Here is a 12,314-nt window from a genome sequence, read left to right on the forward strand (position 1 = left end):
GCTGCAAGGGGAAAGGAGGGGAATATCTGAAAATCCCTTCCCCCATTTCTGTCTGCAGGACAACATGGAGAGTAGTGTGGGAGTAGTTCTGCACACACATAGTGGGTCCAACCCAATAATAACACTAAAATGTCAATCACTGCTGAGACAGAGAAGCGGGCTCCTCAAAAATGAGTATTACTATTCAAAAGAATGAGCAAGTTTGTAGCCTGCTCATTGCCCTAGCAACCAAATGATTTAATCCTTTCAGCCTCAACTATGATTTTAGAAGGTGCGTTTGTCTTCACTGTAGCTTTTCAGGTTACTGTGCTGCTTAGCAAAGACTTGTTTCAAAGGAATTGCGACAATTTATATATAAATGGGAGCTTTAAGCTATCCTTAACTCTGTTACTAAACCAGAGGGGTCAGGGGGACATGCAGCCCTGAGAATTAATAAAAGGAACACATAATAAATGCATGCAAGTATTAACAACAAATGCAACCAGCTGGACATAGCAAGTGTAGCAAGGCTTAGCAGACAGGAGACATGTGGTGTTAGAAAACACATTGCAATGAAGTAAAATATTAACCCCAGAGAAAAAGGGGATGTGGACAATGGGGAAAGGGAAAGAATGGAGGGGCAATACCATTCTTTATTGCCTCACTTATCAAGTTGGATAAATATATACATATACATTTACAGCAGGTTACTTACATTAGCAGGAACAGGAAAATTTAGTCAACAGGAAAATGAAATAAACAAATGAGTCATTAGTGTAGAATTTCAGTTCAAAAGCACTGGAGATCAGGGAAAACATTCAACTCAAACAAAAGAATAACAGAAGAACCCTCAGAAAAATCTCACACCCGGTGATTACATGCCTGTTATCTAAAACAGATGAAGACCGGTGAGAGAGGTGGGGAAGGGGTCAAAACTAACATTTAGTTTCAGACTGTATCAGGCTATCACCTGAAGCATCTCCCAAGGCTGAGCTCAGATGATGGGTCCCCGCCCCCTGCTCACACAATTCTGTACTGAACTGGGGCCCCCCAGTGTATTCATTTGAAAACAGATGTAGGTGGTCCCAGCGATTGTGTGTGTGTGTGTGTGTGTGTGTGTGTATCTACACCTGCCCAATGACATGGTGAGTGGGCATATACCAAGATCACAACCTCCTTCATTCACCTGAGGCATGTGTAGGAAGCAAAAGGTGTGGATAACCTAATCAAGGGATGGGTTTTCAAATGTGTATCAAGTAACTTTGTGGAAGGTAAGATGTCGAATTAATCAAAACTGAAAGCAGCATGTTGAGGATTAGCACGAACGACTCCGGACTGAGAAAAACGACACCTTTGTGCTGCACATAGGTTGGTGGGTATGAAGTCTAAGTTAACTGAACCCGGGCTGCATTGAAAAGTTAGTCATGCCTATGAAGGGACAACATAGCCAGGTACCCCAGGGTCAACCTTAATCTGCTGCAGTGAAGAGCTATGTTCACTAATAGAGGAGTGCCCCTGGAGGGTGTCTTGCCCAAGGGCCTCCAAAATCTGGAGGCAGCACTAGTCATGCCTGCATGAAGCGCCATTAATCCAGAGGTCCAAAGGTTCACCTCCAGTGTAAAATCTCCCCTCAGAGGGTTAAACCAGAATATATGAGCTGGGAAGGGACCAAATGGTTAAAGGTATACAAGTCGGAGCTAAACAGTACAAACTGCTGTTGAAATGGAATACTCAGGATGAAACGGTGAAATCTGTTATGATTAAATGGGCACAAGATGTTGGACACAACATTATGATGGCTGACTGGGAACAGTTATGGACCACAGGTATGAAGTTCATGGCATGTAATGCCTTAAGAGAGAATATAATGAAAATTATATACAGGTGGTACATGACACCAGTCAAGCTTGCGAAAATTTATCATTTGCCCGATAATAAATGTTGGAAATGTAAAGAGACTGAAGGTACATTCTTTCACCTTTGGTGGACATGCCCAAGGATTAAGGCTTTCTGGGAGATGATCTATAACGAAATGAAAAAGGTATTTAAATATACCTTTCTGAAGAAACCAGAGGCCTTTCTCCTGGGCATGGTCGGCCAATTGGTGCCAAAGAAGGATAGAACTTTCTTTATGTATGCTACAACAGCAGCAAGAATACTTATTGCAAAGCATTGGAAGACACAAGATCTACCCACTGTGGAAGAATGGCAGATGAAGGTGATGGACTACATGGAACTGGCGGAAATGACTGGCAGAATCCGAGACCAGGGAGAAGAGTCAGTGGAGGAAGATTGGAAGAAATTCAAAGACTATTTACAGAAACATTGCAAGATTAATGAATGTTAGAATGATGTTGGAATGAATTTATGTGATTTTAGCAGAAATGTTACAAAGATTTAGGAATAATAGACTGTTAATTGGTGAAAGGAGGGAAAGTAAAGTTATATTAATTTCAAGATAAATTTACAGGACAAAAATTTGAAAAGAGGGAAAGGATTTGCTGAAATGGATAATTGACTTAGAATACAAAAAAGGGAGGTGTGAAGAGGTCAGGGAAATAAGTTAATGAAAGATCAGTAATGGGAAGATTTGTGTTTTTTTATTGATTTTTCTTTTTTGCTTAATGGATTTCAATTCTTTTTTTTCTTTTTGATTTTTCTTTTTTTCTTTTTTGTATTTTATCTGTTCTTGTTTAAAATGAGGTTCTTTTCGATTTTTCTTGTTGTATTTCCAAAAACTTTAATAAATATCTTATAAAAAAAACAAAACAGAATATATGAGCTGGAAGGGCCTGGTTCAAATGCCAGCTGAGCCGTGAACTTAACATAGATGGCCTTAGGCATGCCACTGTCTTAGCTTTAGCCACAATACCTTTAATAAGGATGGAAATATTGTTCTATCTATCTAATGCAGGCATTACTGAGAATAATCTATGAGAAGCACTTGAGCACTTAGGCAAAAGTGCTACAGGAGTACTAAGTGCCATTAAGTATGATTATTATCAAGAGCAAGAGACAGCCACAGATGCTTATCGCTGGATTTTAGTGGAAAAAGAAGTCATGACATTTTTTAAAGAGCTAATCTTACTAAGGAAGCCTCTCTTGGGTGAAGCACATTATTAAAAGCAACACAGAAGCATCAATGCAGTTGCTACAGAACTTGCTTGAGGAGCCCCAATGAGACTGACGAATGAGCATTGAAGTACTTGCGAGGATATACAAGGATGGGGGCTGTACTATACATATAGAGGCATCAAGGTCCTGGGTTCTGGACCCAGGAAGACTTGGCTGTGGCTGGACGAATCTGTCAATTTTAGCTTTTCTCAGTTTCAGTTTCTCATTTTTCCAATCTTCCTTGCACATCAGTTTGCAATTTTCTTAAAAGTCCTCATGAAAACTCACCAGCATTGTATTGCAAATTTCTCCTAACACACACATTTTACAATTGTTTCCCCTAATGTGCACATTTTTACCAAGCAGTTTTCACTAGCATAATGCATTTTTGAATGTTATTTTGACTGATATATGTATTTTTATGTACACTGTATCCTAGTAAATGCATTTTTGTACACATTACTTCGCTGGAGAAGTGCCATGCAAATTTCAGACATATATGAAATTCAAAAGATGGCTGTGTTTCAGTCCTTGTACTGTTTTGGAAAGTGCAAATTAAATAAGTTTTCATTTAAATGCAACCTGGATCATATTCTTCCCCCATCACCAACAGCAGCTTAACTGCAAACACAGCACATTACTCTTTTGCTTATAGCAAGTCCTCTGGCTTTGTTGCTTCAAACTGATTCTCTTTGCCCCTTGAGATATACATCAGCACCAAGCCATGGGTACCAAGGAAACCAGGGTGCTGCTTGCATAAATCTCAGCAGGATGAGATGGAACTTCTCAGGTGAAGAAGATGGGAAAGCCTGGAAGGGAGAGCTGAAGGACAGGCAGGCACAGAGACTGGTGAACAGGCAAAGAAGATGAGATGTGCTGAGGCTTGGAATGTATTTGAAGAGCTTTGTAGATGGGAATGGGGGAAAGAATCTGTCCGTTGCTTAAAGAAAAGACCCAGGCCTGACCCATAAACATTTATAGCCAAGTCAGGCTGGGGGAACAAATGTGCTGCCTCCGTGAGTGGAGTTGGGACCTGGGAGAACAATGCCGTTGTTTCCACCAACTTGCTGCAGTCTCAAGTGGATTCGCCCCACGGTGCACTGCAACACAGGTTTCAAGGTTGGGTAGAGTGTTGAGCACATACTGCATTTTACCCCTTGGCTGTTCCACTAAGAGGTAAGCTGCAGTATACCCTGAAGTAGTCCTTTCTAGGAGGTGATTCCCCAGGAGGAAGCAAGCATCTGCCGTGGGTAGCTACAACCTTCTAGAGTAAAGTGGGGCAGGGGAAACGAGAATTACTTCTGGTAAAAGTGCTACAAAAATATATAATGTCCTCTTCTGCATAATTATCAAATAGGTAGAAGTCCTGTCCTTTTTCCTTCTGATCACCCTGGTCCAGGGATTTCCAAACTGTGGTCTGTGGACCATCGGTGGTCCACCAGCTTCATCCAGGTGGTCTGCAGAGTGTCTGCAGATTTGTGGTTAAAGGTGGGAGATTGCACATCTATAGCACTGAATATTCAAACTGATTTTTTTATTGTACTTTATTGCAATAATTCTTTCATTTATTAGAATTCAGATTGTAATACAATATAAGAAATTACAATTGGTACAATGGGCAGAAACATCATTAAGTGGTCTGCCAAGAGCCTCAGAAATTTTCAAGTGGTCCATGGGTGGTGCTGGAGTTTGGGAACCACTGCCCCAATTGTTTTGGGTAAACAGTTGTATCAGACAAAGTGGGCTCTAGCCCAGGGAAATCTATGGTACAACAAGTCTGTTAATCTTCTAGAGTGCCACACATCTCTGTGTTGTTTTTGCCGAAAAAGATAAATGCCACCCTCTGGAATGTGAATAAGTTGTTGAAGCAGCTGACCTTTATTCCACACAATCCCATGCCCTAACGTATTTAATCACTATGGGGTTTCTATTGACTAGCCAGAAATCAAAGCCAATCTGTGGACCATCACAATAAAAACCAGGGGGTCCAGCCACCATGTTATTACTGTCAAAACATGGGCATTAGCAGCAAAGGTACAAATCTTCTCTTCTTGCGTAGAAGGCTTGTCTCTGAAATTGGATTTTCCTCTGGGTGAAAAGCTCTCTATATATGAGAATCCAGTAATAGAAGCTTTTATGTTTTTCCAGTCGAAGCTCTTGGAAGCAATAAAAGTTACAAGCTTCAAAGGCCGCTCAGCAGTCTGTGAACCTCCCTTTTATCTGCACCGTCAAGTAATAGAATTCCCACCATCAGGATGTAGAATGCATTGGGTAGAGAGCAGGTGTTCTTTGTTAGAAAATAATCAGACCTTGCACTCATACACTGGAGAAGATTAAGGTGAGATCTGAGCCCCACTGACCCAAGAGAGGTGTTAACCAAGGACCTGGGCAGCTTTGCTGGAGGCTGTGCTCAAAGCTACAAGTAGGGCATGTTTCAGCAGCCAGGGCAACAGAAAGATGTGGCATATTTCAGCTAGCAGCAAAAAGGCTGCCTGGAGGCAGTTAGTTGTGCAGAGGAGAGGTCAAATGAAGGCAAGCTATTGTGCAGCTTTAACATGGCAAATAGCTTCATTCTGGCTCAGTTTGCACAGTGCTCTTGCAAAGGACAATGCTAGATGGATACTCACACTGTATTAACATTCCCCCTTGAGTGAAAAAAATTACAGCAAAACCGAAGCAAGGAAGACAAAAACTAAGAACAGACCTCTTGGCATTCTCACTGCTTGAACCCTTACAGAAAAAGCTAACGATAACTGTTGTGTGAAAGCTTTTCTTTTCCGTAAAGAGTAGGAGATAGATAGACAGATGATAGATAGATAGATAGATAGATAGATAGATAGATAGATAGATAGATGATAGATAGATAGATAGATAGATAGATAGATAGATAGATAGATGATAGATAGATGATAGATAGATAGATGATAGATGATGATGATGATGATGATGAAGATAGATAGATAGATAGATAGATGATAGATAGATAGATAGATAGATAGATAGATAGATAGATGATAGATAGATAGATAGATAGATAGATGATAGATAGATAGATAGATAGATGATAGATAGATATAGATAGATAGATAGATAGATAGATAGATGATAGATAGATGATAGATAGATAGATGATGATAGATAGATAGATGATGATAGATAGATAGATAGATAGATAGATAGATAGATAGATGATAGATAGATAGATATAGATAGATAGATGATAGATAGATGATAGATAGATAGATAGATAGATGATGATAGATAGATAGATGATGATAGATAGATAGATAGATAGATAGATAGATGATAGATAGATAGATGATAGATAGATGATAGATAGATAGATAGATAGATAGATAGATAGATAGATGATAGATAGATGATATGGAAATCTTTCAGGATCAAAGAAACAGGGTCAGAAATATAGTCTTCCATGCAGCATTAGGAAAAGGAAGGTGGTGGGGGAGAAGGAAAGAAAAAGATGCAGTTCCTTTTCTAAACAGTTTTTTAAAAAAATGCCTACTTTTCTTCCTACAAGTGTTGAGACTGTCTGTATATGGTGAGAGCCATCTCTCAATGTCTGCTTCAAAAATTCAAACACTTTGTAGTACCACCTAATGCACCAGTCTCTTGGCTGTTACTTTCCCCACTCAGGAATTGCTGAAAGGCAGCATATCTTGCACAGCTGGGTGCCAGTAATTGCTTCTGAGGACACAACATGATACCAAAGTGCCAGAACACTTGCTCCACACTGGAATCCAGCACTCTTATGGATGCTTCAGTTTTCCTGCTGTTCCTCACTCAGCGGCCACACATTAATGCTGAAACTAACGTTCTTCTGTTTGGTGCCTTATTAAAATAGTTTCCAGGCTTTCCACCATTCATATGGACTTGTCAAGGGATTCCTGCACACCTGCACCAGAACCCCAGCATGTTGCAAACGAGTCTTTTGCATGTTCTTAGGTGCAAGAGAGCCGTTGCCAGGCATGTTGGGCCTTTTTGAGGCTCTGTGCATGGCCTCCTGGAATACATAAAATGCTCTGCTGTAGCTGTAAGCTGTCTTTTAGAGACGACTGTCTCCTATTACTGATGTTCTCCAGGGTCCTCCAGAATGCAGCATGAAAAACAATGCTATCCTAAGTCCCAAGGTGGTGCTATATATAATACATCTGGGAGCATGTATCTGCATGAATGATCTATGTGGCCACAAGGGCATGTCAGTCAGGGAAGAAACAGTGTGCCTGTGAGCCAGCTTCCATTCAAGAAATAAGCCTGAGATTCCAAGAGAAGCCAATAAGCACCTGTGGGAATCTTGAGGTGCATCACTACAAGTGTGGCCGTCCCTGAGAGCAAGAATGCCAACAAGACGGGTGATATAGGGCATTCTCCCTTCCAGTGACCCAACTTCGGAATGCTTGCCAGGTGCAAAGAGAGAATTGCCTGGTGCAAAATCTCTCTTTTCAGCAGCAGCTAAAGACCTTTTTTATTCCAACAGGTATTCCTAGTTTGTGCAGCTTGCATTACTTGTTTTAATCTAGCTTTTGTTTCCGTCACATGCTGGTTATATTGTACCTTCTATTGACTTGATTGTTGATTTAAATTGGTGTGAGCCATTCCGAGAGGCTTTCACTCGAAGAGTGGCCTATTAATCATCTAAAATAAATAAATAAACCACAGCAAAGCTGCAGGCACAGACATTATGATCCGTGTTAGCATCATGTGAACATGTGTGCTAGGGCAAAGGTGGATAACCCTCCCCCCGCCCGGTCTTTGGGGCTCCATGTGGCCATCCCAGCATCTCTGAATTCTCCTTAGGCTGCATTCCCTTCCTAGCACATGCCCCTCACGAGCCATGCCCTGTGTCCTCCTTGAGTGCTTTTGCTTGGCTGGAATTGACCTGCTAGCTAGATGGATGATGAAGAGATATATATGATATATGTGGGTGCATAAAGTCTTGAGCTCTGCATATCTGGCAGGTAGCCTACCATACAACGGCAAGAGTCACATCCATTGCTCCACTCCCTTTCGATTCTGGCCATGCCCAACACTGGCATGAGGACCCTGGAAGCTTCCCTACAACTGAGCATAGCCTTTGGGCTGAAAAGGGCTCCTTGCCCTCACGCTGGGGTAATTTTGAAAAGGCCTAGCTGTGTCAGATGTGATTGGGTTGCATCCAGCTATGTTTTACTCAAACCAGACCCACTAAAATTCATAAACCTAAATTAGTCATGTCCATTGATTTCAGTGGGTCTACTCTGAGTAGGGCTAACATTAGCTACAATTCTCAGAGAGTAGTGAAAGAAAAAAAGAAAGAACTGGAAAATATTATATAATTCTGCTTGAGACTGTGGGAGCTGGCTAACTTACCCTCTATTTCTGATGTTCTGGCATGAGTACCATTGTTTTTGGAACCAAAACTGCCTCTCTCTCTCCCTCTCCCTCTCTCTCTCTCCAGTTCTAGTTACAGGTAGGTAGCCATGTTGGTCTGCCGTAGTTGAAGTTTGTTATTAGTATGAGCTTTCGTGTGCATGCACACAAAAGCTCATACCAATAACAAACTTAGTTGGTCTCTAAGGTGCTACTGGAAGGAATTTTTTAATTTTGTTTCTCTCACACACACCCACAACCACCCACATCAAAACAGCCCAGTTTAAAACTGAGCATACTCAGTTGCCACAGAATGGTGATTGGCTCTTGGGCAAGGACCAGGACATAAAAATGGAACAGAATGCCCTGTCATGAAGGAGAGTATGGCTGGATGACTTGGGGCAGAAAAGAGGAGTGTTCCCCATCACAACATTTTGTTGCAGGTGCCATTTGTCAATGTATGAAGAAACACTATCAGAGAACAATATTTCTCGTCAAGCTTTTGTCCAGCTCCTGTCTGCTTAGCCTTACCTTTCCACAGCAATGGCAATGAAGGGTCATCACAGCTAATGTCAAAAGATTCATTACCATCTTCCAGTTCACTGTTGACAGTGTTGCCATTGCCAACATTCATGCTTTTGATAGTAAAGAACTTCTGCATCTTCACATTGTACCTAGATGGATAGAAGGAGAAAAATGCTAACATTCTAATGGCAGATAGTTGACTTCCAGCAATCTTTTATATGGCACTTTCCGGTGCTTGTTACCACTGTGAAAAGGGTAGGTTGAGACACAGCTATTTGCTAAAGGCCACCCAGGGAACATCACTGGATGATGAATGCAATACACTTTGGCCGTGATCCAGCCAAAATTAATCAGTTTTACAGCATTGATTTTCAAGTGCAGAACTAAGAGCATGCCTATGTATCTCCCGCTAAATGCAATGGGGTTTAAAAGTACATATGCTTCAGCTGGATCATGACTTATGCTTTTTATGGGTACATATACAAACAGAAGGTATGCATGCAACAATTGCGTATATTAGGTAAAGGGACCCCTGAGCATTAGGTCCAGTCATGACCGACTCTGGGGTTGCGGTGCTCATCTCACTTTATTGGCCGAGGGAGCCGGCGTACAGCTTCCGGGTCATGTGGCCAGCATGACTAAGCCGCTTCTGGTGAACCAGAGCAGCGCACGGAAATGCCGTTTACCTTCCCGCCGGAGCGGTACCTATTTATCTACTTGCACTTTGATATGCTTTCGAACTGCTAGGTTGGCAGGAGCAGGGACCGAGCAACAGGAGCTCACCCCGTGGCGGGGATTCAAACCGCTGACCTTCTGTTCGGCAAGCCCTAGGCTCTGTGGTTTATCCCACAGTGCCACCGGTGTCCCTTTATTGTGTATAAAAGCCATGTAATATACATGGTGCATTGCTACATGAACACACACTATTACTAACGTCCTATAGCAGCTCTCCACATTTCAGACAGTGTTCTCTCCCAGTTCCAGCCCTAACTGGAGGTGCAGCAGAATTGAACCTGGGACCTTCTGCATCCAAAGCAGCTACTCTACTACTGGGCTAGGGGCCTTCCCTCAAACAAGGCACAATCCCTGGTTCAGATGTAATGTGAAGCCAAGAATAAAGGTTTGCTTTCTCTGTATGCAAGTGGGTAGAACAGAGCCCTTTTATGTGTGATCATGGCAAACCATTAACTATTGTTCAACATGGCAAGCAAACATGACCATTGTCTACTTCTGCTCTATGAAATAAAAAAGATGAACAGCAACAGAAGAAGAAAGAGAGAAAACATCTCCCATACACATCAGACTTTTGATCTTTCTCAAGATCAAACCTTTCTCCTACTGCAAGTCATGTATTTACTTACACTGGGTTATATCTAATAGTAAAAAAAGTAAAAGGTAAAGGACCCCTGGATGGCTAAGGCCAGTCAAAGGTAACTGGGATGTGGCACCCATCTCGCTTCAGGCCAAGGGAGCCAGCATTTGTCTGCAGACAGCTTTCTGGATCGTGTGGCCAGCAGGACTAAACTGCTTCTGGTGCAACAGGAGACCTTGATGAGTGCCAGAGCGCAAGGAAACACCATTTGTGATACCTATTTATCTACTTGCATTGCCATGCTTTCAAACTCCTATGTTGGCAGGAACTGGGACAAAGCAATATGAGCTCAACCTGTCGCATGGATTCGAACCACCAACCTTCTGATCAGCAAGCCCAAGAGGCTCAGTGGTTTAGACCATAGTGCCATCCAGTCCTTTCACTGATGAAAGTTTCTTTGATCTAGAGGATGCCTTTCATCAGTGGAACAGCCCAGGAGGCCATTTTTACCAAATTCCCTTCCCCCTTGCAGTCCGCACACCACACCAAACCACCTTGTCCTAGAGGGTCCCCTAACAAGGAATGGGTGAATCCATCAGTTTTGGTTCCTCTCAGCTTCTCAATTTTCCAGTCTTAGTTTCAGTTCTCCACATTTCCAAAGCAGCTTGTTATGCATATTTGTACAGAGTGGATGGCTGGAAAACTGCATTGCATATTTCAGAGAAGTGTAAATGTCAAAGGATGGCTGTTTTTAAGTTTCCATTTGTTTCAGAATTGGATAGGTTTACCTTCAAATGCAAACTGAATTAAATTTCTTCCCCACCCCTACCAGCAATCATTTGGAGTAGATTTGGAGGGGAGGGTTTGGTTAGCTTAAGGAGACAATGGAAGGCAAGAAACCCAATTTCCACAGAAGTATTTCTTCTTAGTTGCAACTCCCTTCAGTACTACGGCAGCCTCCACAGGGCCAAACTACTAACTCAACTCTCTTTGCTTTTTTGTATACAATATATATCCAAAAATCTATCCAACCTGGGGAATGTTACAGCAATAAAAGGAAAAGGTGATGTTATCTGAGTAATCATTAGGCATGCATTAAATCACAATGCACCCCCAGATTAACAATAGCCAAACACAATTAAAGATCAGTGGGAGAAAAGAAAAGTACTTACTTCATGATAAGTATATAGAACGAATACATAATGATGAGCACGAGACTTTCCCACCTCAAAGAAATAAAAAGAAGGAAATTAGTAAAGTACCAGGTGCAATTAGCAGTGCTGTCACTAGGCCACAAAGCGTACTTTTCTTGGGAAAGCACCACTGTTACCACTGCGAGCAATTATTTTCTGCCTTTTGTGCATGCAGGGCTCCCATCGTTCATGCAAACAGATTTGCCTCTTCGGGGCTTTTTGTTGCGGGAAGCAATTCATAAATTTAATAAGCTAACTAAACTAACTATTGTCACGGGCAAAAGCTCTTTGCTCCCCCTTTCCCTTTGCACCTCGTCTCATTATCTGCATTATTTGGAAGTTCGGATCCCAATTTGTTCATAATTACTTTTTTTGGCTTGTTGGGCCTTTCATCTCTTTAGCCTCTTCTCATGCCATCCTTTCTGCTTTCAGCTCCATTTTCTCTCTTGTTACCTCCTGAACTGGTGTTCTCTAGGTCTAACAGCCTCTGCCACTCTGCTTGCCAAACCATTTCCCTCTCCTGAGACACCTTTCTTCAGCAAAGACTTCCCTGAAACACTGTAGCATCACTTTATTCATTTATCTAATGCTACGTGACCTTCACCTGCCCCTTCACCCTGGCTAACCATTCACTTATTTCAATCATCGGCATTGCAATGACAGAATGGGCTCAAGCCAGGGGTCTCTCTCTTGTCATATGGCCCAAAATACTTAAGACAAGGTTACATCTAATCCTCAATCCATGTGCAAGAAATAAGAACCACAGCTTACCATACAATTTTCTCATCATAGATAAACTAAAAGGGAGGAGAAAGGAGAGAGAG

General features: G+C 41.9%; 1 protein-coding gene across 2 annotated transcripts in view; it reads right to left on the reverse strand.

The window, feature by feature from the left end:
* SLC24A4 (solute carrier family 24 member 4) overlaps positions 1-12,314 on the reverse strand; it is a 109,924-nt gene that overhangs the window by 13,210 nt on the left and 84,400 nt on the right. Inside the window, exons 8-10 of one of the 2 annotated variants that reach the window (XM_053376520.1) lie at positions 12,262-12,287; positions 11,470-11,523; positions 8,992-9,134 (exon numbers count right to left, since the gene is read on the reverse strand). In XM_053376520.1, the coding sequence (XP_053232495.1) occupies positions 8,992-9,134; positions 11,470-11,523; positions 12,262-12,287 (223 nt within the window). The remainder of the gene's footprint in view (positions 1-8,991; positions 9,135-11,469; positions 11,524-12,261; positions 12,288-12,314) is intronic. The other variant, XM_053376530.1, reaches the window with a different exon arrangement.

The sequence above is a fragment of the Podarcis raffonei genome, chromosome 1 (genome assembly GCF_027172205.1).
Source record: "Podarcis raffonei isolate rPodRaf1 chromosome 1, rPodRaf1.pri, whole genome shotgun sequence".
NCBI classification, from domain to species: Eukaryota; Metazoa; Chordata; class Lepidosauria; order Squamata; family Lacertidae; genus Podarcis; species Podarcis raffonei.